The sequence below is a fragment of the Candida orthopsilosis genome (genome assembly GCF_000315875.1).
Source record: "Candida orthopsilosis Co 90-125, chromosome 1 draft sequence".
In the NCBI taxonomy this organism is placed as follows: Eukaryota; Fungi; Ascomycota; class Pichiomycetes; order Serinales; family Debaryomycetaceae; genus Lodderomyces; species Lodderomyces orthopsilosis.
Window position 1 is genome coordinate 2,896,527 of NC_018292.1, and position 19,843 is coordinate 2,916,369.

Consider the following 19,843-nt stretch of genomic DNA (forward strand, 5'->3'; position numbering starts at 1 on the left):
TTTGAGAAAGAGGGAAAGATCAAGGGTTCTTTTTGATTAGGGCTGTAGTTTAAAAAAAGAAAAAAAAAGCGTGATTACATAGTTTAGAGAATAAAATCAGTATGTAGTAAGGAATCAATTTCGAGTTTTTTTTGATAGCGAAGGATCAAAGAGGGGAAGTGAGTTGTGTGTGTGTCGTGTTGTTTGGTGATTAATTTTACGACATTAACACAACAAAACAACCTAATCATGAATAATATAATGTCACGTGAGCTAGTAAGTATAATTCCGAAAATAAGCAATTGGGTATTTTGTGTATCTGTTTGTGTTGTTTTGAATTGTGTATTGTGTTACTATTAATAACAATAAATCTGGTACTGCATATAAACGCATTTTAAGACTTTTTTAAATGAAAAAATGTCCGTTGGATTTCATAACACAATACAATATGTTTTAAAATGAGATCTCGTATCCCTTTTATAGCAAAGCAAAACAAAACAAACTACTACAACACCCACAACTACAGAGGAAGAGAAAGTGTGGTAAGACACCTATAGTAGTACGGGAGTAGATGTAGCAAAAAACCTGGTATTTCCAAAACTAAATCTAGCACGCGAAAACAATAGTAAGCCCAATTTGCAAAGCCACTTGGAAGTATTATTGTGATTATCATTACCATTAATCAGTGTGCAGGAACTAAAAAGAGGAAAAAAAATCTCGTTTTAGGATTTTTGCCAGGAACGTTTTTCTCATCAAATACAAGTTCGTATCATTCAAATCGAAATTCAAATTTAAGGGATATTACCACTGTTTATCATTAACTATTGGATAAATAACATTATATTAACTCCATAAATAACAAACAACAGTAATATCAATCACACAGACTGTGAAATTTGGCCAACTGACTTACCTACGGAGCAAAGGATTGCTAGAGAGATAGCTTGATCGACTCACTGACACGTTGCTACTATTATCTATACCTAAAAACAGTTTCACCCTACCACCACCACCACCACAACAACAACAACAATAACAACCGCTAACTCCTTTGCAACCATGCCACTCGTTCTTCCTACTAAGTTTAAAGCTACTCAGATAGTATTGTCAGTACTATTCTTATTCACACTTGTCAACATATTATTGGCGCTTTATTCAACTGACAGATCCACCGCCAACAACAACAACCATGGTGATAATAGTGGTAGTTACTACGGCTACAGCAAAGAAGGTGTATCTGCAATATTTGGTAAACTATCGTCACTAACTTTACCCACGCTGTCGCTGCTGCTGCTGTCACTGCAAAAGAAAGGACAAGATTACAAAGTAGTGGGCTATCATCACAACGAAGACAATGACTTTGTTGTGTTTCAGAAGGATTATCTGAGTAATGAACATCTTGCCACGGATACCACTCATCATTTTTGGAACTTTGTCAATTCTGATCTCGACTCACGTCAGAACTATGATATTAAGCTAATCAATGGATATAACTACAAGGATTACATCTCCAAATTAAACCAAGAACATTCATTAATGTTGAATAGTTCTTTTTCTGATCATTATGATATGGAAATGAAGTTTACAACTGCTTTTATTGAATTTTTCAACACTATATTGAAAACAATTGAGGATTGTAAACCAAACATCAACCGTATTAATGACGATGAACATTATCCCAATGCAGCTAAGTTGGAAAAATATTACCAAACATTAAACAAATTAACTGATGATCAAATGAATGGGTTCAAGTTCAAACTTGAATTGATTCATAAAAATGGAAGAATGCCTGTCTATGGTGGTCACTTACGAGAAAATTATCAACAAGAATTGATTAGAAATAAGGAATTGTTATCCATGTATATCACTTTGAATGATATGGAGATGGAAGCCCTCAAGAATTCCCATCAAGTGTTTATCAACTCAATGATGAAAGATTGGCCAGAGGATTTGACCAAATATAATAAATATAACGATTTCCTCAAGGGTGATGGAATTGTCTATTTAGCTGGTGGCAAATATAACCAATTGGCTTTACTTTCGATTAAAGTGTTGAGAGAAAATGGTTCACGTTTACCCGTGGAGGTTATCATCCCCAAACATGAAGATTATGATGAACAGTTTTGCAATAGAATTTTGCCAAATCTAAATGGGAAATGTAAACTAATGAGTGATTACATTCCCAAATCATACTATGAACGAGTTATCAAGAATGGTGGTAACGCAGCTGGTTATCAAATGAAAAATGTCGCCATTTTCATCTCCTCATTTGAACGTGTCTTGTACCTTGATGCCGACAATATTCCCATCAAGAACCCCGACATATTGTTTGTCAATAAACCATTCACAAACAACCATTTAGTTATATGGCCTGATTTATGGAGAAGATCAACATCGCCTAAGTTTTATGAAATTGCTGGTATTAAAGTTGATCCTGCAAAGAAATTGAGAAATTCATATACAAAAGGAGATCCAAGAGGTGTTTTCCAAAGTGCTGATTATGAAACTTCAATTGCTCATAATTCCTATCATGATTGTCAAGGAGCCATACCTGAACCAAGTTCAGAAACTGGTCAGTTACTCATCAACAAAAAAGTGCATTTTAAAACGTTGTTACTTTCAATGTATTACAACACTTATGGACCTGATTATTATTATCCATTACTAAGTCAAGGTGCTGCTGGAGAAGGTGACAAAGAAACATTCATTGCAGCTGCTCATAAATTAAATTTACCTTATTATCAAGTGCAGGAGTTCAATCGAGAATTCGGGCCCAAGGATGGAACTACTAATAAACATTTGTATTTCGCTATGGGACAATATGATCCAATCATTGACTACATACAATCGAATAATGATACTGAATATGTTAACAACAAAGCAGCAGCTACAAAACAAAAACAAAAACAAGAAGATAAATTGGAAGAAGACCCAGAAGATAATCCTTACTTGTCGACTCCACCTACACAATTTGCCAGCCATGAAAAGGACAATAGTAAATACAACTACGATTACCATTTATACAAATCATCCTCATTATTCTTCCTTCATGCCAACTGGCCCAAATACTTCTTCCAACAATTATTCACCACTGATGAAAGAGGACCCGTTGATAACAAGGGAAATAGAAGACGTCTTTATGGAAATGAGCTAAGACTGGAGTTGAGCTCAGGGTCTATAAGTGGATATGATTTTGAATTGAAGGTGATTGAACAATTGCAAATGTTGTTTTGTACTGCTCCCAAATTTGATTTGGGGGGTGTGCCTGATGCTGAAAGTAATGAGCGAAGGGAAGTTTGTGATAAAGTTGAAGAACAGAGACTGTTTTTGAAGATATCTTGATCCCCATAAAGTTTAATTAAATTGGGGTTAAAGTTGTATAAGTTAGATTCTTGCGTTAGATAAGAAGAGCCTACATTTAGAGATTGAGAAATTTGTAGTTTTCTTGATGCAAAGGCAATTGAGCATCTCTGGCCATTTTATCAATTTACTTTTAAAGGACGCGGTCCTACCACATAAGTGTGTACACTACAACAAAATGCGCATTTATATCAAGACGGGGAGTAAATCGATGATCCGGATAATCAATTTTATGTGCTAATCTCGTAAAACTTGAAATTTTTGGTGAACACAAGGCATTCTGTTAGTTTAAACGTTGTACATATACGCGTAACTTAAAGAAGTAGTTACTTTGTTGTTGTTTTTGTGTGATATGTTTTTTACTCCTTTTTCTATTTCCTACTCATTCGGTGTTTGAACCAAGAAGTGCTCTCATCGAAAACATCAGCTACATATCATTGCTTGCTAGCTGCTGTGCTGCTTTTACGTATGATAATTGAAAAAACAGTGTGTACTTAGTCTTTCAATGTATTCATATTTAAAAATTGTTTTTAGCTTGGGTGGCTAAACATGCATCACTAAAGAGATTAAATTACACAAAACAAATGATTAGAGGTGGAAAAAATAATGAAGAGTACGAGATTCGAACTCGCGCGGTAAACATACCAACAGATTACTCTTTTGAAAGGAAATGAATCCCTCGACTTAAGTCTGTCACCTTAACCAACTCGGTCAACTCTCCAATTTTTGCAAAATATAATTCTTGCGTTTAATATTTTGTACATTTTTACGACCCAGCTTTAGGCGAGAGCCGACCTAATTTCCCTATCGAAGTCGACCCGTTTCTCGCACCAACTTAATTCGACACTCAGCCGTCCACTGAGACTTTTCATAAAAGAGGTAACGTACTCACTGTGCTTGAGTCTAGATTTAGTTTTATCAAGCTGACTAATTTTCACGTTTCCACTGCATCTATAATAAGGTTATTAAGGGATTGATATGGGGGTTAATTTTTTTTGTACAGGATTTGGCAGGAAAGTTGACAAGAAAGTTCCAAAATTGATTAAATGAGCAACCAACCAGAGATCTTTATGGCGTTGGTTAAAGGTTTATTGGCAGGAAACTAAGGACTTTACATTTTTCGACACTCACTGCATTCATCAATTGAATTTTACGTTCTCTCATGGCAATATCAATCTTGTAAGTAACAAACATGAAGACAACATCGGTGCCATCACATGAAGAATCATTCCCCTTCTGGAAAGCTAGAAATTAGAGACTATAATTAAGGTAAGTAACTATCTCAAATCCAGAGCTCAAGAAGATCACAAGTTGTCATATGATTGGTGACCAAACGCACATACAAATATCGTATTTCAGTATGAGGCAGTTGAAGCTCGTATAAACTGAGCTTCGTATTCGGATAATGCTCATAGGGTCACATAAAATTTTACATTAAAACAACTGAGTATTTAGCTGCGAGATTATACGTGGAAAGATGATTTAGAACTCGATTCTTGATTTTTCTTTCTCCCCTTTTAAAATAGAAAGATTAGGCGGCTTTTGAAAAATACGCTGACAAAATCAACCGACGGAAAATTGTTAATCAGAGGATAAGGTATAGAAAGTAGAGTAACACACTTTTCAAAAGACAATTCCTGTATGAGGATTCTATTTTCATGACTTGATGGTAATTTGAAACCCCCATTAATGCGTACTTTACTTTACCGACTGCTCAAAGTTAGCTAAATCGTGTGACACTCCATACTTACCGTGTGAACACCTGAGTTGCCAATGAGTAGATCTTCAATTATTCGAAGAATCTCCAACAAACCTATAATGAAACAAAACTTTACAATGGCTGTGATTCATAAAGAAACACACGATCGCATTTAAACGACAACAATTCTAGATTACAATGCGTTTTTATCTGAGAGAGAAGAGTTTTGAGATTGGACCAAATAACATTACAATTATCTATATGAATTTTTATATTATAAATTATGATTAGACCAAAGTTTTGTAGAGCTTTCCTCAAAACTTAAGCTTTTTTTCTTTCCTATGTCGACCTCGACCCAAAATTACGTACACAAAAATTTAATTTAGCACCCTTCTCGACCCAAATAATAGTAAGACTTGAGTCAACGTTGTACACCGTCCAGAAGCACATTCTCAATCACGGGTGTGAAATATGGAGAGTTGACCGAGTTGGTTAAGGTGACAGACTTAAGTCGAGGGATTCATTTCCTTTCAAAAGAGTAATCTGTTGGTATGTTTACCGCGCGAGTTCGAATCTCGTACTCTTCATTGTTTTTTTCTTTTCGGATACTGTGTTCTTCTAGTTTTTTGCAGTTTAATTCACTTTGTTGATGCCACAGTCGCTTCATTAGCTTTTTGATCTAAACCAACTTTTACCTGGTTCTAGCATGATATTATTTACTCACATAAAATGGAAACGGATTCTGAGTAGTATTGTAATGTTTGCACCAAGCACTTATGTCTTTGAAATACGAACACGATAGTGTCCACTACAAAACGACTGTGGCAAAAACAGCCACACACCTGAGCTAAGCCCCCAAGATGAACATTACTACGTTTCTAAAGTGAAGTTGCTCTTTATTAGCTGCAAAAAGGAAGAGACACCGCAAAAGTCGTGTACAAACTCACAATTTTTAGCACCTCCCCTATCACCAGAAATTTCTTTTTCCCGATTGAATGACTACGTTCAATTTCATTCTCGGCTTGTGGAATGATGATTATCGACAAACTTTATCATCATCATCAGACACTATCTCATTGATACAACTTCAATCAATTTATAGAGCGCTGTCATTGTGAGTAATACATTGTACAGCCACCACTTAAATACAACTAACTGCCCTGCAATTCTCACTTTCTATTGTTTGAATATCAATTAGCAATCAAACTTTCCTAAACATAGAAACAATTCGGAGTTTTCGCCATACCTATAATCTAACACATTTATTGAAATTTCACCATGTCCAAGATAGTAAGATCGATGAAGAATGTTGTTGGAGGCTACTCATCAGCACAAGTGTTGGTGAGAAATGCAACCTCAAATGACCCCACGGGACCAACAACCTATGATATGGAAGAAATAGCTTCCTGCACCTATCAATCACAAACCGAATTCATGGAGGTTATGGATATGCTAGATCGCCGTCTTAATGATAAAGGTAAGAATTGGAGACATATTGCCAAATCCTTGACAGTTTTGGATTATTTGGTGAGGTTCGGTTCGGAAAAATGTGTTTTATGGGCAAAGGACAACATTTACATTGTAAAAACATTAAGGGAGTTTATTCATCTTGATGAAGTAGATAAGGATCAGGGTGCAATAATCAGAGTTAAAGCAAAGGAGTTGGTGTCATTATTGAGAGATGACGAGAGATTGAAGCACGAGCGTGCATTAGCTAAACGTGGAAGACGTACTGGAACGTTTGACGATGATGATGAAAATGATGACTTTGGAGAGGGAAGAAGAGACAGAAGAAGAGAAAGGAGAAGAGATAGAGGTGGCGATGAGCCATACGATGCTGATTTACAAAAGGCATTAGAATTGTCAAGAATGACGGCTGAAGAAGAACAACTTCGTGCTAGAGAGACTGAGAATGACCCCGAATTGGAAGCCGCAATCAAACTCTCATTAGAGGAGGAGGAATTGAGAAGGCAGAATCAAAACGCAAACTTGTTAGATTTGAATGAAGAGCAGCAACAACCACAACAATATTTCTTGACTGGTTATTATCAACAACCACAACAGCAACAACAACAATTCCTTCAACAGCCAACTCAACAATACCAGCAGTATGATATGTTTGGTAATCCTATTCAAAACCCCATGGAGACTGGGTTTTATCAGAACCAATTTGAGCAACAGCAACAACCACAACCACAATACCAGCCAAATCAGTTCACTGGATTCAACTATGGACAACCTCAACAACAAGAACAGTTGCAGCCTTTGAAAACAGGTTCCAATAATCCTTTTGCTCTTGGATCTGACTCCGGAAACAACCAATCCAAGTCACAATCTCAGACATTGAATGCGTTAGCTGAACAAAAGACACAAGAACAGTACCAACAGCAGCAGCAAGCCGCACAACAACAAGCTCAATTTTATACTCAGTCTACAGCTCCATTAAAACAACAAAATACCTCGTCATCGAGATTTAATGAGACACACGAGTTGAACGATCTCTTGACACAAGGAACTGGCTTGGACACTTTTGGAAACACTGGTGCCGCTCGTATTCCACATCAACACACAAGAACACAAAATTTTATCAACTCAAGTGGAACCGGATATAAACAGGTAACCAATGATCAACACAGGGTTAGTTCTAACGCTACAGGAAATCCATTTTTGAATACTGGTATTGGATATCAACAACAACAAGCGCCACCACAACAACAAATCAATACTGCTTACACTGGTTATGGGTTTGGAAATGCACAGACACAACCACAACAGTATCAAAAACAAGCCAACGGGGAGGGCCCTAGTTTGATAGATATTTAAAAGGTCATCGAAGAGAGAGGTGAGAGAGAGGGGATTCATTGTTAGACATACAAGTGTATATTATTAAATTCTTTGAAAACTTTATAACTCAAACTCGTCAAACTTTTGTAATTCCATGGCAAAAATCGATCTTACACACCAATCCCAGCTCAAAACGACTCCATTGGAGTGGCTCTTTTTAAAGCTAGCGACAAGCTTTACGTCCTTGGTTTTGTTAGCAATCAATATAGACACTTCCTTGCTTTTGTACTTACAGCTACAAATTGGCGTTTTTTTCGTAAGTGTAGCTGGTACTTCTTTATACTCTTTTAGTCCATGATCTTGCAAAATTCTCGAGATAACTTCAGTTCCTCCATTCAAATTTTTACTAAGATTCAAGCTTATGCCATCTAAAAGGTTCCCACGGGCACTCTTTTTCAGCAACAATGTTTGTAAGCTCTTGACTCCCAAGTCGGTGTTTGCTGACGGATTCACCTTATCCAAAGCATAGTCATCAATTCGATATAAGCTCAAAGTATCTCCATTATTTTCAGCATTTGCCAATACATTGACAATGTATGAAGGATGAACGATTCGGCAAACTTTACTCAAGCTTCTCAAAAATTTTTCAGTTCGTAGAATTTTGGGTGCGATTAAAGTATTTGGGGTGTGCTTTGACAAATCGGTGATTACTTTGATTCCAATCGATTGTAACTTGGCATAATCGCTCTTTGTTAATTCAATGTCCTGTTCACAACCTGTCATGATAGCAATGATGCCGCATTCATCAGTACGAAGACGTTTCACATCTAAACCTTCCAGACCCGTATCAGTTTTGGAGTCATTGGTTTCTTGTAAATGCTTTCGTTTTGGATTCACTGTATTTTCCAACTCGTTCATGTAATTCTTCATTTTTTTACTACTTTTCGACATCTTCAAATAGGCATTCAAATCACTCATGTTATCGTGCAACTTCGCTGCTGCCTTCTTGGCAGCTGATCTGCCCCCATAGCGAGAGACATTGGTCTCGACAAAGTTATTTGGTGTCTTGGGTGAATCAATTTCAGCACTAATGTCGGACTTACTGGGAGTACTACTAGACAAAGAATTGATGCTGATTGCATCTTCATTCTCTTCTGTCGGGTTTTCAGCAAACTTCATCAAGTCGCCGCTAGATGTGACTTCCCTCTTTGCTTTAGCTAATGTTGTTGGCTGAATTATTTTTCTTGATTGCGTACTTTCATCCTCACTCATACTGTCATCAACATTTCCAGTGACATTTGTATTATCCTCAGTAGGTTCATCCAACTTTTCATCATCCAAATGAGCCCCACCAATAAGCGGCTCCATCCCCAAACCCAGATTACCAAAATTTGTATATTTAGCATCGAAGTGACCTAGTTTCATCCATTGAATAAAACAATCTTCCAACCACATGTGGTTAACAACTTGGACCTCTGGTTTTCCATCTATGCCAATCCATTTTGACATAGCAGCATCGTACTTTTTCCCTTCAGGTTTGGCACAAACTAGAAAATCATTTTCCCTAGTCAAAGTTTTGGTGAAAGTTGCACCCATCAAAGTAATCAATCTAGACAAATATGCTCTTGAATCGCCACTGTAATTTGAAATGGAAATCTTCAAATTTTCAAATTCTTCAATATGCTTGGATGGGAGTGGATAGTATAAAATATTAGAGTTCAGGGGCAACACCCACTTTTTGGTGACAATGATCGAATATAACCATTGCAAGTTTGCAACAATGATTCTTTTATTCTGACGACTCTTTTTGTAAGTTTCACCGCTTCGATACTTTCCAAGATAGATGTCGATATCCTCACTGTATGTGGACACAATGACACCTCCAAGTTTCTCAATCAAAGCCTTGATAGAATTGGCCAGTCTTTGTGATAAATTAAAGTCAGAGCAAAGATAAAAGCGTTTTCCGTGAAAGTAGTCCACTCCTTTGAATGAGTCGGAAGATAAGGGCACTGAATCATTCAAAATCGGAACATGGAAATCATTTTTGATCTCATTCAATAACTCGCCTGCTTGATCACTGGCATTCATGTCAAAGGAGTCTGAATCTGGGAGAGTGTACTTTTTCTCGTCAAGCTTTCTTCCCGTTACTAAGCAATGGTCTATCCAATGAGGCAACACAATTTTAATATCCATCACTGGATCTTTGCAATTAGGATCATGAATGAGACTGGATGCTATGATAGACTTTTCATTTGTCATATCCATTGCTATCAAGTGAGTGGTGTACTTGGATAATACGTCCAAGTAGTTACCTCCAAATGCTTGTACTGCAGCATATATGAGCTCCTTATCTCCCTGGGGCAAATTATCAGCACAACAAACAAAGCAATTTCTGAAAAAATAATCAGGGTTTGGATTGTATGACTTTATTGGTAACATTATGCTCTGGCTCACCGAATTATGAACCCACTCTGGCGTGACAATTGGTATCATTGATTTCTGTGCTTGTGAATACTCGATAAAGTCGATGGAATTGGTGACGATGTGGGTGATTGATGGTGGATCAAAGTAATTGGTGGAGTTATCGAACTCATCCTTGGAGTAAACTTTGGTGGCGTTATGTCTGCACAAGACTGTCTCAAGCTGAGCAGCTTCTGTGTCACTCAACTCTTTAGATTTGATAATTAGAAAAGTATACCCTTGAAACATGGCTATATAAACGAACGCGTGTGGTTGGGATAATTTTTGCCGTTAGTGTGTAGAAAAAGCTAAGAAAGATTAGCCAAATATCTTTAGAAGTTATAGCCTTGAAATATACTAGAATAGGCACTATCAACCTGTTCTAGTGGCAGCTTCAATGAAAAGGTTTGTTGTATAAAATTATGATTTATTTTGTTTATGTTCCAAAACAAATGACGCGTATTGGAGAAGTCACGTGCAAAACCGGAACATGAATACAAACGCAAGCTAGAGCATAGAAGCATAGTCCCCTACAATCTTCATCTAGCTACATGGATTATATTACTATACAATCAATGCGATATTCTTTTTTTTATCAAAACAAACAAAATTAAAAAGTCGTGGCGTCATTATAAAATTAGATGTCATACAGTATGTGATAAAACTAGTTATCCACTTCAATCGTTAACCGATGAGTAGATAAACTTTCATCAAATAAATCTCTACCTTCCATTTGAAATTTTTCGGCCCATTTGCGACACAAGGTACTTGCTCTCATAAATTTTCGCATGGCATATTTTTTGAAGAATTCATCGTGCTCAATAGGTGAGATGATGTATTGAAACATCAACTCAACACATTCTCTCATGTCATTGATACGGTACCCACCACTGTAATGAATCAAGTTCCCATTCCACACGGGGATTTTGCCCAATATCAAACGCGACAAATACATGGCCAGGGCACAACACAAGGATGGTTTCATTCCGATAAATTTGTAATCTATAATAGTGATCTCCAATAGGTATTTTCCCAATGTTCTCGATTGAACGTCATAGTCATCTGCTTTGGAAATTCTCCGAAGAAAATTCATTGGGTTGGGATAGTTTAAATCAAAGTTTAAAACTGTCAAGATATATTTTTCAGCTTGCAAAATTTCTTCCACCAGATATGATCCATCGGTGAAGAATGCATAATTTTTAACCAGGGGAGAAAAAACTTCTTCATATTTTGCTGCAATGAATAATGAGCCAGTGGCCAATAATTGCAACTTGTCAATTTCAACTGCCTCAATTGACATAAATCGATCCATTATATTTATGGCAAGAAATAACGACTCTGGAAGTAATTTAAACTTTAAATGCATTTCAACCAACCAATCAACCAATATTGATCTCATTTTGGGTTTTAGATTTTTCTGTTTGTAAAGGTATTGTGGATCGGGCAACATTCGTTGTTCCAATTCATAAAAATAAGTAAAGATGTCATTGACGTACTCACTGGCCATCAATGGATCATCGTAGTCTTCTTCATCAAGATCCTGCCATTCATAATCAATCAAACGTGACTTCTTATAGGTTGAAGTGGATGCAATAGTGTTTGAAGATGCAGATGCGTGATGTGGCTGGGGTTCTGGTATTTTCAACTTTTCGACCAAGTTTGTTGATGATTCAGTAGCCTGTCTTTTTTGAGGTAATCGTGATGGTACAAGTAGATTCGCCAGTTGTGGTTTCTGTGTTGTATTGATCCCATCAGGCACAATTGGTATTACTCTATTGGCTTTGTTTTGTAAAGGCTGAACGTCTCTAGCAAATGGTTTCCTCTTCTTCAGTAGTTGCAACTGCAGCTGTGCTTGTGGTACTGGTTTGACACCACTACTGTGGTATTGATTAGATACATCACCTAAGTACTGACGTGTTGTTGTAGTTGCAGTGGTTATAGTTGATCTAGATTTACTTTGCTTTGCAGTGGATATAGGTGGCCTGTTTTCTTCGTATAGTTCTTGAGTGGATGTCTCGATTGGCTCTTGTGATGTTCTGTCAAGTTGTAGACCCAGCTGCTGCTCTGATAGAATCTTTGCCCTTGTTAGCTTATAGTCATTTTCATTACTCGCAGAGTGTGTGATTGTGGCTTGTGGCATCTCAATGCGAGACAATTTATTGTACCTTTCACTTTAATTTGTAGGGGATAATGAAAAACGTAGTTTAATGGCTACTTCGACGCCTATTTCTAGCCTGAAGTTAACGAGTGATGAAGTTAATATGAACCACCAATGCGTGTATTACACCAAAGTCGCGATGTTGATAAATGACTTTGCGATGCAACTTGAAAAATCAGTAATCAATTAGACAAGGTAACTGGCCTTTGGGATAACTGAATGGTAGACTAGGAGGGTGATTTGTTGAAAAGTAAACCACTCCTTTAAAGTAGATTGTATTCGTCTCTCTGTTCCAAAACTCGAGAATGTTAATTTTTTTTCTCTTCTTTCCTCTTGACAAAAAGTGGGTTTTTGTGAAAAGTGTGTTACTATGTATGTCTTGGAAAGGATGCGTGTACCAGTTGAGTTTGTGATTAGTGTCTGATTCTGTATATAAAGTGGATAGGACTAAGTTGGGAGATATATCGTGTAGTACAATAGACCAAGCCTCCGCTTTACAAATGAAATACTAATTTCGGAAAGACAACCTTGATGAATATTTTTTGATTTAAAACGAACTGATTTGAATCAACGTAAATCTTATAATTATACAGCAAAAATCGGACTTGGCGCCAAAAAAGGTCAATGGAGGAAAATGAAGGCGGGACTAAATTGTGGACAGTAACCTTAATGCTGATAGATAGGTTATTCGCTAAACCTAGTGTTGGTTGTGTAGGATCTACGTGAAAAGATGCCTTATAAAGAGAAAAAGAGAAGGATGATAGCAACATTAAGTATGGATATATGTTGATCCTAAAAAAGTAAATGCACGTAACTAAAAGATAGAAGTTTGAAAAGGGAGGGAACCATTGTTTCGAGGCAATCTATTTTGGTTAACTGTTAGTTGGGTATAGGAGTTTCTTTTTCCCTTATTGTTCTAAACCTTCGATGGTACATAGTTCAAAGGTTTGTGATACTTTGCTAATGGTTTGTAGAAAATGAAAACAACCAAGTAGGTTGAAATTATAAACAAATAATGAGAAAATTTTAAGTTTGTGTTTTGTGAACCGTATTGTAGGCGTAATTGTCGTAGTTTGGTGGTGTATGGATGAAACTAGGTTACAGAGTTGACTAAAGGTCACACAATGTAGCAAGGTCAAAGTATGTCCAATTATGTCATATATTTACAACACAAAAGAGGTGGTCTACCTGACAATTGTTTGAGTGACTGTACTGGAAGGATAATTATACGGTGTCCTTTCCTACACTAGAAAGCTCACAGGTGATCTTCAAGAGCTCAGGTCATCTGTTTCACTGCATGCTCTAACCAACCTTTAAACTACTAAATATCCGCACTTACATGATGTGAGATCATAGTTAAAAATTCGAAATGGATAATCCTGTTGTGTTTATGTTTACCAATATTCCTAATTTGGGGTGGCTGCATCTTCTGCAAAAAATTAGTTTTGTGTAACGTGATTTGTTCCGTTTTTAAATTTCTTTTTGTGGACCTCAAAACCAAACACCACTCTATTGTTAGACTGTTGGCTTCTAACCTTATCCAATAGAGCACTTACCACTAACCAAGAACATTCAGCTAAGCTTAAACAGGACCAAAGAACGCAAACTATTTATAATCTAAAGTTGCTTTCAATATTTTTAATGTTGCTACGTTCAATTTATTAGTAATAAATTATCAATTTTTGATTCATTATGCGGGACCGTAGAGACTAGTATTCTACCAGTGAAGTTTGGCATTACTTAGCATACCCCTATAGCCCCATTGGCTTCATTCGTATGAGGACACCACTTTTATCAGTTTGGCTACTCCCCACCAGTACATATTTCCGAAGAATGACTTCCATCTCTTGCTTAAGCCGCAGTTTCATCTTACACAATAGTCACGTTTCAGTTATGAAAGATGAAACTTGAACTTAGTTCTCAACTCGTGTCATTTCACAAAAATGTTTACAATAAAAATAACAACAACAACAACAAGAGAAAAAAACATACTTGTATACGAAGAAAGCGCGATTTCAATGGATGAAATTTCTACTTCTTGACTTGAGCTTTACTTCCGTGCGGATCAATATTGTTGAAAACAATACATACGGTACCCCGAGCTCAAAACTTTTTGGTCAAAGTTTAGCCGCGTATGCTCCCTCGAAAGTGATTTCCGAAGGCCGTTCTACAACCTTTTATGACACTAGTGTACTGGTTTTGTGCATTACTGCATTTTGAGCATGCCTACACGAGTTTTGAAGTTCGTAGGAAGCATAGCACAGGTGTATTTACGCAATATTGTTAAGTGATTGGCAAGGGTAGACTCTACTCTCGTCAACCAAGTGCTTATTTTGATTGAACTCCAGTATTGGTCTTGTGTTGCGACCATCTGTACCCTAAGCTCTTTCTCGCCATGTCCAATTCACTTTGCATATGCTGAAATTCCTAAGTTTCATCTCCAACGTCTCATCAGAGAAGTCAGAATTTACGCGTCTCTAAAATTTTGATTTACGCAAGTTGGTTCATTAGCGTATTTCATTTTGTTATTCCAGAATTTGTGTAACTTTCCCAATTTGTCTGTTTCAATTAGCTAGCGTCTTACATCATCTACTGCATAAACTGGACCACTTTTAGACTATTCTATAACGATTTGCGTCTATTCACTTCATCGAACAACACTTTGGGAAAAACAAAAATTGAGCACACATTTCTGTAACACCTACTCTGACAAATGATTTTCGTATTAGTTAGTAGCTAGGGTGAAGTAAGTATAAATCCTAACGCACGGGAGCTACCATTGAAAGTCTCTCTGAAGCTAAAACGAGGTTGGTACTACCAAATTACATCACACATTCGATCAAATGGTTACATTAATTTATTAACGAAAATAGTCATAAGCAGCTAAACACAATTTCGAAAAGCCCGTTACCTCATACAATAATCAAGCAGCATAAGCTATTAGCTTCTTCTATTCATCAAGTCTTTATTTTAGCCTCAGACACCCAAACCCTCTTCGAATTTGTGTAATCACCACTAGCACAACATGCGGGACAAGTGCACATGGAGTCTCCTGGACCTTTACAATAAAATACATGTTTTAGCTCTGATGATAGCTCACCACCAGTCGACCCAGCATGCATAAAGTGAGGGTCAGTTCTTGCCGGCTCATCTTTGAAAGAGCTTTCGTGAAACTCTTTTTCATCGGCTGCGGGATGATGATGTTCAAGCAGTTCTACTTGAGCCGTAAAAAATTTTGTGGCGGAAGTTTGGGTAGATTTATCAACGCTCGGTTTTCGATAGTGACGAATAAACTTGTACCCAACGTGGCCACCATCTGTTTTTGGTTGCTGATCACTTCGTTTTGTATACTCATTGTCCGACAACATTGTATTTGTTTGAGTTTGTGCATCAGCTAGATGTTTATGATGTCGGGGTGGTTTACCTCCGTGATGTGATTGAGGCTGTGACCCACCATTATAACAATCATACTTAGAATGAGATTTAGTATCAAACTTGGACTGATTACTATCTTCTCTGAAGTGATGCGAAAATTGTGGAGCTGGACTGCTCTCTCGAATCTGTGTTTGTGGTCTTGTCTCACAATTGACGACGGGGTCGGCTTCCGTCTCAAAAACCATCAGCTCATGCTCACTCCCTTGTCTGTAATTTCTAATCACGTTCATTAACCAGTTGAAATTTTTGCGTTTTTCCTCTGTGGCATTCGAGTTAGATGGTGGTGAAACATCCTTGGATGTACTCATTTGCTCAACATCAATTTCAGAATGTTTAGTTTCTGGTGTCCTATCAGTGGCTGGAAGTTCCTCCTGGAATGACTCTGTTGACGTACTCTTTTGTTCTTTGAATGTAAGCGTACCTTCGCTCCCCATAGTCTTTGTATTGTCGGTATCCAAATTTGGTCCATTTAGGCGCTTGCATAATTCATCAGCAAGTCGTTGTACGTCTAAATCAACCTCATTAGTGTTTTTGGATCGGGTTGTGCTCTTTTCTTCCTCGGTGGTTCTTTCTGACATTGCTTTGAAATCAGTACGTGATAGTATTATGTTTGCGATCTTTTCAGCGATAAAATCCTCTGATGAATTCTGAAAAGCTGGCGTAGTGCCAGGGACCTTACTCTCCGTTCTTGACTCTTTATGCGACTCTTCTTTAGCATTTTTCAATGAAGGAATTGCAACGGGTTCAACAGACTTGCTTTTCTTGGTCCACTCTGGTTGTTGTTGTTTGTATGGAAAGACATCATCGTACATATTGGAACTATGAGCCTTTCCATTTCTCTGCTCCTCTTTCAAATGTTGTATGCATAGTCTGAGCTTCTCCATCTCTGAAACATATTTATCAATGTGCGCTTCCCATTTAGAACAATAGCTTAATGCCAAATCCAACGATTTTCTCAAATCAGTAATTTTCTGATTTTTCTTTCCGATAATGGAAACCTGCTCTTTCTTTACCTCGGTCAAACTTTCAATTTCCAATTGTAGTCGAGTTAATTTGGCCCCTTTGAAGTCAAGAGAGCTTTTCAACCGCAGATTCTCATCCTTCAAGTGTTCATTCTCCAATTTCCAATGGTTTACATCTTTCTGAGCCTGTGTGTATTCAGCTCTTATATTCTCCAATTTTTCTAGCTCCTTTTGCAACCGGGTAGATTCCTTCCGATAGTACTCAGCTTTTTCAAGGTCTCTATGTAACTTTGTATTTTCGTCTTTTAGACTATCAATTTGTGCTTTCGGAGACCATTTGTAGTTTTCCCCATTTACAGCCTTCTGCTGAGATTTCACTGGACTACCCCTTGCTGCCCTTAATCCGGAAACCAGCTCCGAGTAGTTCTTGCTTGGTGATATGATTGATTTCTTTGGTGAATGTTGACGCTTTAATGATTGTGAATACAAGTCCGAAAATCCACCAGTCATAGGGCTAGAATAAGGTAAAACTCTTCTATTCGATTTTGGTGTCTTTGGCACGATTGAGGGACTTGATACCTCGTCGTTAAAACTGAGTCCATTGCGATATCTCCTTTCCTTTAAATCCATTGAAAGATTGTCCAAAATAGTAGGACTGATTGGATTCATAGACAGACTTTCATTCGTCATCCTCCCTAACGTATCCAGAGAGTTCATATGAACAACTGAGCTTGAAATTATTAAACGCTTGTTTGACTAATGCTTTTACTGCTGTTGTTTCAAATGTTTTCTTTGTATTTGTGTTGACGCGTCTTTGGGAAAAAAAAGGTTTTGTCGTAAAAATTTGAGAAACTGTGGTGTCGCAAATTTTCAATCTTATCCCCGATGATGACATTCGACACAGCTCTAAATTTTTTTTCTTATAGTTTTTGCAGTTTTTACCATATCCTTCCCCAACACTAGCTTACAATGTCCGACAGAGCCAAAGAAATAAGCTCCTTAGCTAAAGAGTTAAAGACTCATTTGAAGCAATTCCCCAATTTTCCCAAAGAAGGTATTCTTTTCGAAGATTTTTTACCGATTTTTGCCACACCCGATTTGTTCAACAAATTGATTACTGCATTCAAATTGCACGTGGGACACAAAAAAGTCGACTACGTTATTGGGTTAGAAAGTAGAGGGTTTTTGTTTGGTCCAACATTGGCGTTAGCTTTGAACGCTGGATTTGTTCCTGTGAGAAAGCCAGGTAAGTTGCCCGGCCCAACTTATCAAGTGGAATTTCAAAAGGAGTATGGTTCAGATGTGTTTGAACTTCAAGAAGGCGTAATTCCAAAAGGCGCCAAGGTTTTGATCGTTGATGATATTTTGGCAACGGGAGGATCAGCCTACGGTGCTGGTGAGTTAGCTCTCAAAGCCGGCGCTGACATTGTGGAGTTTTTATTCGTTATGGAGTTGGATTTTTTGAAGGGAAGAGATAGGTTGCATGCTCCAGTATTTACATTATTCGGAGGACAAGAGGAGAAGTATAAAGACTCATAGGCATCATATTATAGACACTAACCGCTCTTAAATATTAAAAATGCCAATTCTCCAATGTAAAAGTAGATAAAGTAACCCTGTTCGTGCGTGACATAGCTTCCAAAACTTTTCCCCACTATAACATGCCAGGTTGGACCATACACTTGGTCTAGCTCTTTTTTCAAAAATGCAGCAATGTCTTTTTCGATTTTGTAGTTTTGAATGGCTTGATCGGCTAGCTCGAATATCTTCAACTGGATGTCTTCAGCCAAATCGGATGCTTTTAATATTGCTAGATGATTTGTGACTCTCTCTTGGCGCACCTATGAGAAAGCACAATGATATGTTAGTATAATTCTTGATCATACATCGAGTACTAACATACGAATGTTGTCTTGTTCTGTCATGGGGTGTTGTAGGCCTGAAAGAGTTGTAGAGTTTTGTTTACAATTACAATTTCTCTTTTCCAAAACTCCATTCAAGAAAAACTAACTTCTAATTATACACACCTACTTACAATTTTTCATACTTTACTTTGTTGCCCAAAACACTATCTCTAAACTCATTCACCCCCAAAGCACTAGTGTGCCCCCATGGTTTCAACTTGTTTTCGTTGTCGATGGCACCACCGAAACATGAGGCCCATCCCTCACGACCATACTTTTTGTTAACAGCATCCAAAGTATCAATATGTATCAAGTTGGTATTTGCTCCAATGTTATCCAAAGTCGTTGCAATTTGCAAGATAAGCCCCAAGGTGGTGATGTATCCACTTTCTCCTAAATCTTGGTGTCTGATAATTGCTTCGCTGACAGCCTCAGCGTAGTCTTGGTTCTTAGTCTGGCCCAACACCAAGTCACGAGACAACAAACCACCGTAAAACTCAAAAGACATCTTTGTAGCTTTCATATTCTCGTCTGTGGTTCCGATATCATGCAATAAACTTGTCACAAACACAACCTCATCATCAAGGTTCCAATTGGGAAACTGGTCCTTAATTATAGCACGTGAGTACAAGTAAACCCGCAAGGAGTGATTAAGTACTTTGGCTGGTAATTTCTCCTGGGCATACTTGAGCACCGATTGAGACAATTTAGAGTTTGGCAAGTCCGTGTTCAATTGTGGGGTAGGCGTTTTTGGGTTTGGCACAGCTTTTGCAACATCTCTTTCAATTTTAACAAATCCGTATTCTGACATGATGAATGTTTGTGTATTTTGGGGTGTTTTCTGACAAGGGGGTGTTGGTACAGCGAAAGGGTGAGTATTTATAAAGGAAGAATGATGGCGATGGTAGCACAGCAATCTCCAAAGCTTAATAAACACAAAGAATTGCGTTCAATCAATGCGCAAAGCGCATTGTAAGTACGAGTCTAGAAGCAATATGCTCGAAAGCTTACATAGGCTGGGCCTCAAAACCTCTCTAACACCCCTCACGCCTAAACAACCTTATCTTAATATTCATTGTCGTTTTGAGCAAAAGCTAAACTT

The 19,843-nt window shown here is 37.5% G+C and overlaps 8 protein-coding genes and 2 non-coding genes across 10 annotated transcripts; 4 read left to right on the forward strand and 6 right to left on the reverse strand. All coding sequences in view use genetic code 12, as the record gives it.

Moving 5' to 3' along the window:
* Positions 1-1,038: 1,038 nt before the first annotated feature.
* CORT_0A13330 (hypothetical protein) lies at positions 1,039-3,321 on the forward strand (the record flags this gene model as incomplete). The annotated part of the gene is made up of 1 exon (XM_003867106.1): positions 1,039-3,321. The coding sequence occupies one exon, from the start codon at positions 1,039-1,041 to the stop codon at positions 3,319-3,321; it is 2,283 nt and encodes a 760-aa protein (XP_003867154.1).
* Positions 3,322-3,946: 625 nt separating this feature from the next.
* CORT_0_Leu(TAA)_13 lies at positions 3,947-4,060 on the reverse strand. Its single transcript has one exon. It is a non-coding gene (tRNA).
* Positions 4,061-5,511: 1,451 nt separating this feature from the next.
* CORT_0_Leu(TAA)_14 lies at positions 5,512-5,625 on the forward strand. Its single transcript has one exon. It is a non-coding gene (tRNA).
* Positions 5,626-6,316: 691 nt separating this feature from the next.
* Positions 6,317-7,861, forward strand: CORT_0A13340 (Ent1 protein; the record flags this gene model as incomplete). Its single annotated transcript, XM_003867107.1, has 1 exon — positions 6,317-7,861. The coding sequence occupies one exon, from the start codon at positions 6,317-6,319 to the stop codon at positions 7,859-7,861; it is 1,545 nt and encodes a 514-aa protein (XP_003867155.1).
* Positions 7,862-7,942: 81 nt separating this feature from the next.
* On the reverse strand, positions 7,943-10,531 carry CORT_0A13350 (Esc4 protein; the record flags this gene model as incomplete). Its single annotated transcript, XM_003867108.1, has 1 exon — positions 7,943-10,531. One exon carries the CDS (start codon positions 10,529-10,531, stop codon positions 7,943-7,945), a length of 2,589 nt encoding a protein of 862 aa, XP_003867156.1.
* Positions 10,532-10,946: 415 nt separating this feature from the next.
* On the reverse strand, positions 10,947-12,422 carry CORT_0A13360 (Clb2 B-type mitotic cyclin (cyclin-dependent protein kinase regulatory subunit); the record flags this gene model as incomplete). Its single annotated transcript, XM_003867109.1, has 1 exon — positions 10,947-12,422. One exon carries the CDS (start codon positions 12,420-12,422, stop codon positions 10,947-10,949), a length of 1,476 nt encoding a protein of 491 aa, XP_003867157.1.
* Positions 12,423-15,397: 2,975 nt separating this feature from the next.
* CORT_0A13370 (hypothetical protein) lies at positions 15,398-17,554 on the reverse strand (the record flags this gene model as incomplete). The annotated part of the gene is made up of 1 exon (XM_003867110.1): positions 15,398-17,554. One exon carries the CDS (start codon positions 17,552-17,554, stop codon positions 15,398-15,400), a length of 2,157 nt encoding a protein of 718 aa, XP_003867158.1.
* Positions 17,555-17,806: 252 nt separating this feature from the next.
* Positions 17,807-18,376, forward strand: CORT_0A13380 (Apt1 adenine phosphoribosyltransferase; the record flags this gene model as incomplete). The annotated part of the gene is made up of 1 exon (XM_003867111.1): positions 17,807-18,376. One exon carries the CDS (start codon positions 17,807-17,809, stop codon positions 18,374-18,376), a length of 570 nt encoding a protein of 189 aa, XP_003867159.1.
* A 17-nt stretch (positions 18,377-18,393) lies between these two features.
* On the reverse strand, positions 18,394-18,762 carry CORT_0A13390 (Dyn2 protein; the record flags this gene model as incomplete). The annotated part of the gene is made up of 2 exons (XM_003867112.1): positions 18,394-18,647; positions 18,741-18,762. 2 exons carry the CDS (start codon positions 18,760-18,762, stop codon positions 18,394-18,396), a joined length of 276 nt encoding a protein of 91 aa, XP_003867160.1.
* A 106-nt stretch (positions 18,763-18,868) lies between these two features.
* Positions 18,869-19,552, reverse strand: CORT_0A13400 (hypothetical protein; the record flags this gene model as incomplete). Its single annotated transcript, XM_003867113.1, has 1 exon — positions 18,869-19,552. One exon carries the CDS (start codon positions 19,550-19,552, stop codon positions 18,869-18,871), a length of 684 nt encoding a protein of 227 aa, XP_003867161.1.
* Positions 19,553-19,843: the final 291 nt, after the last annotated feature.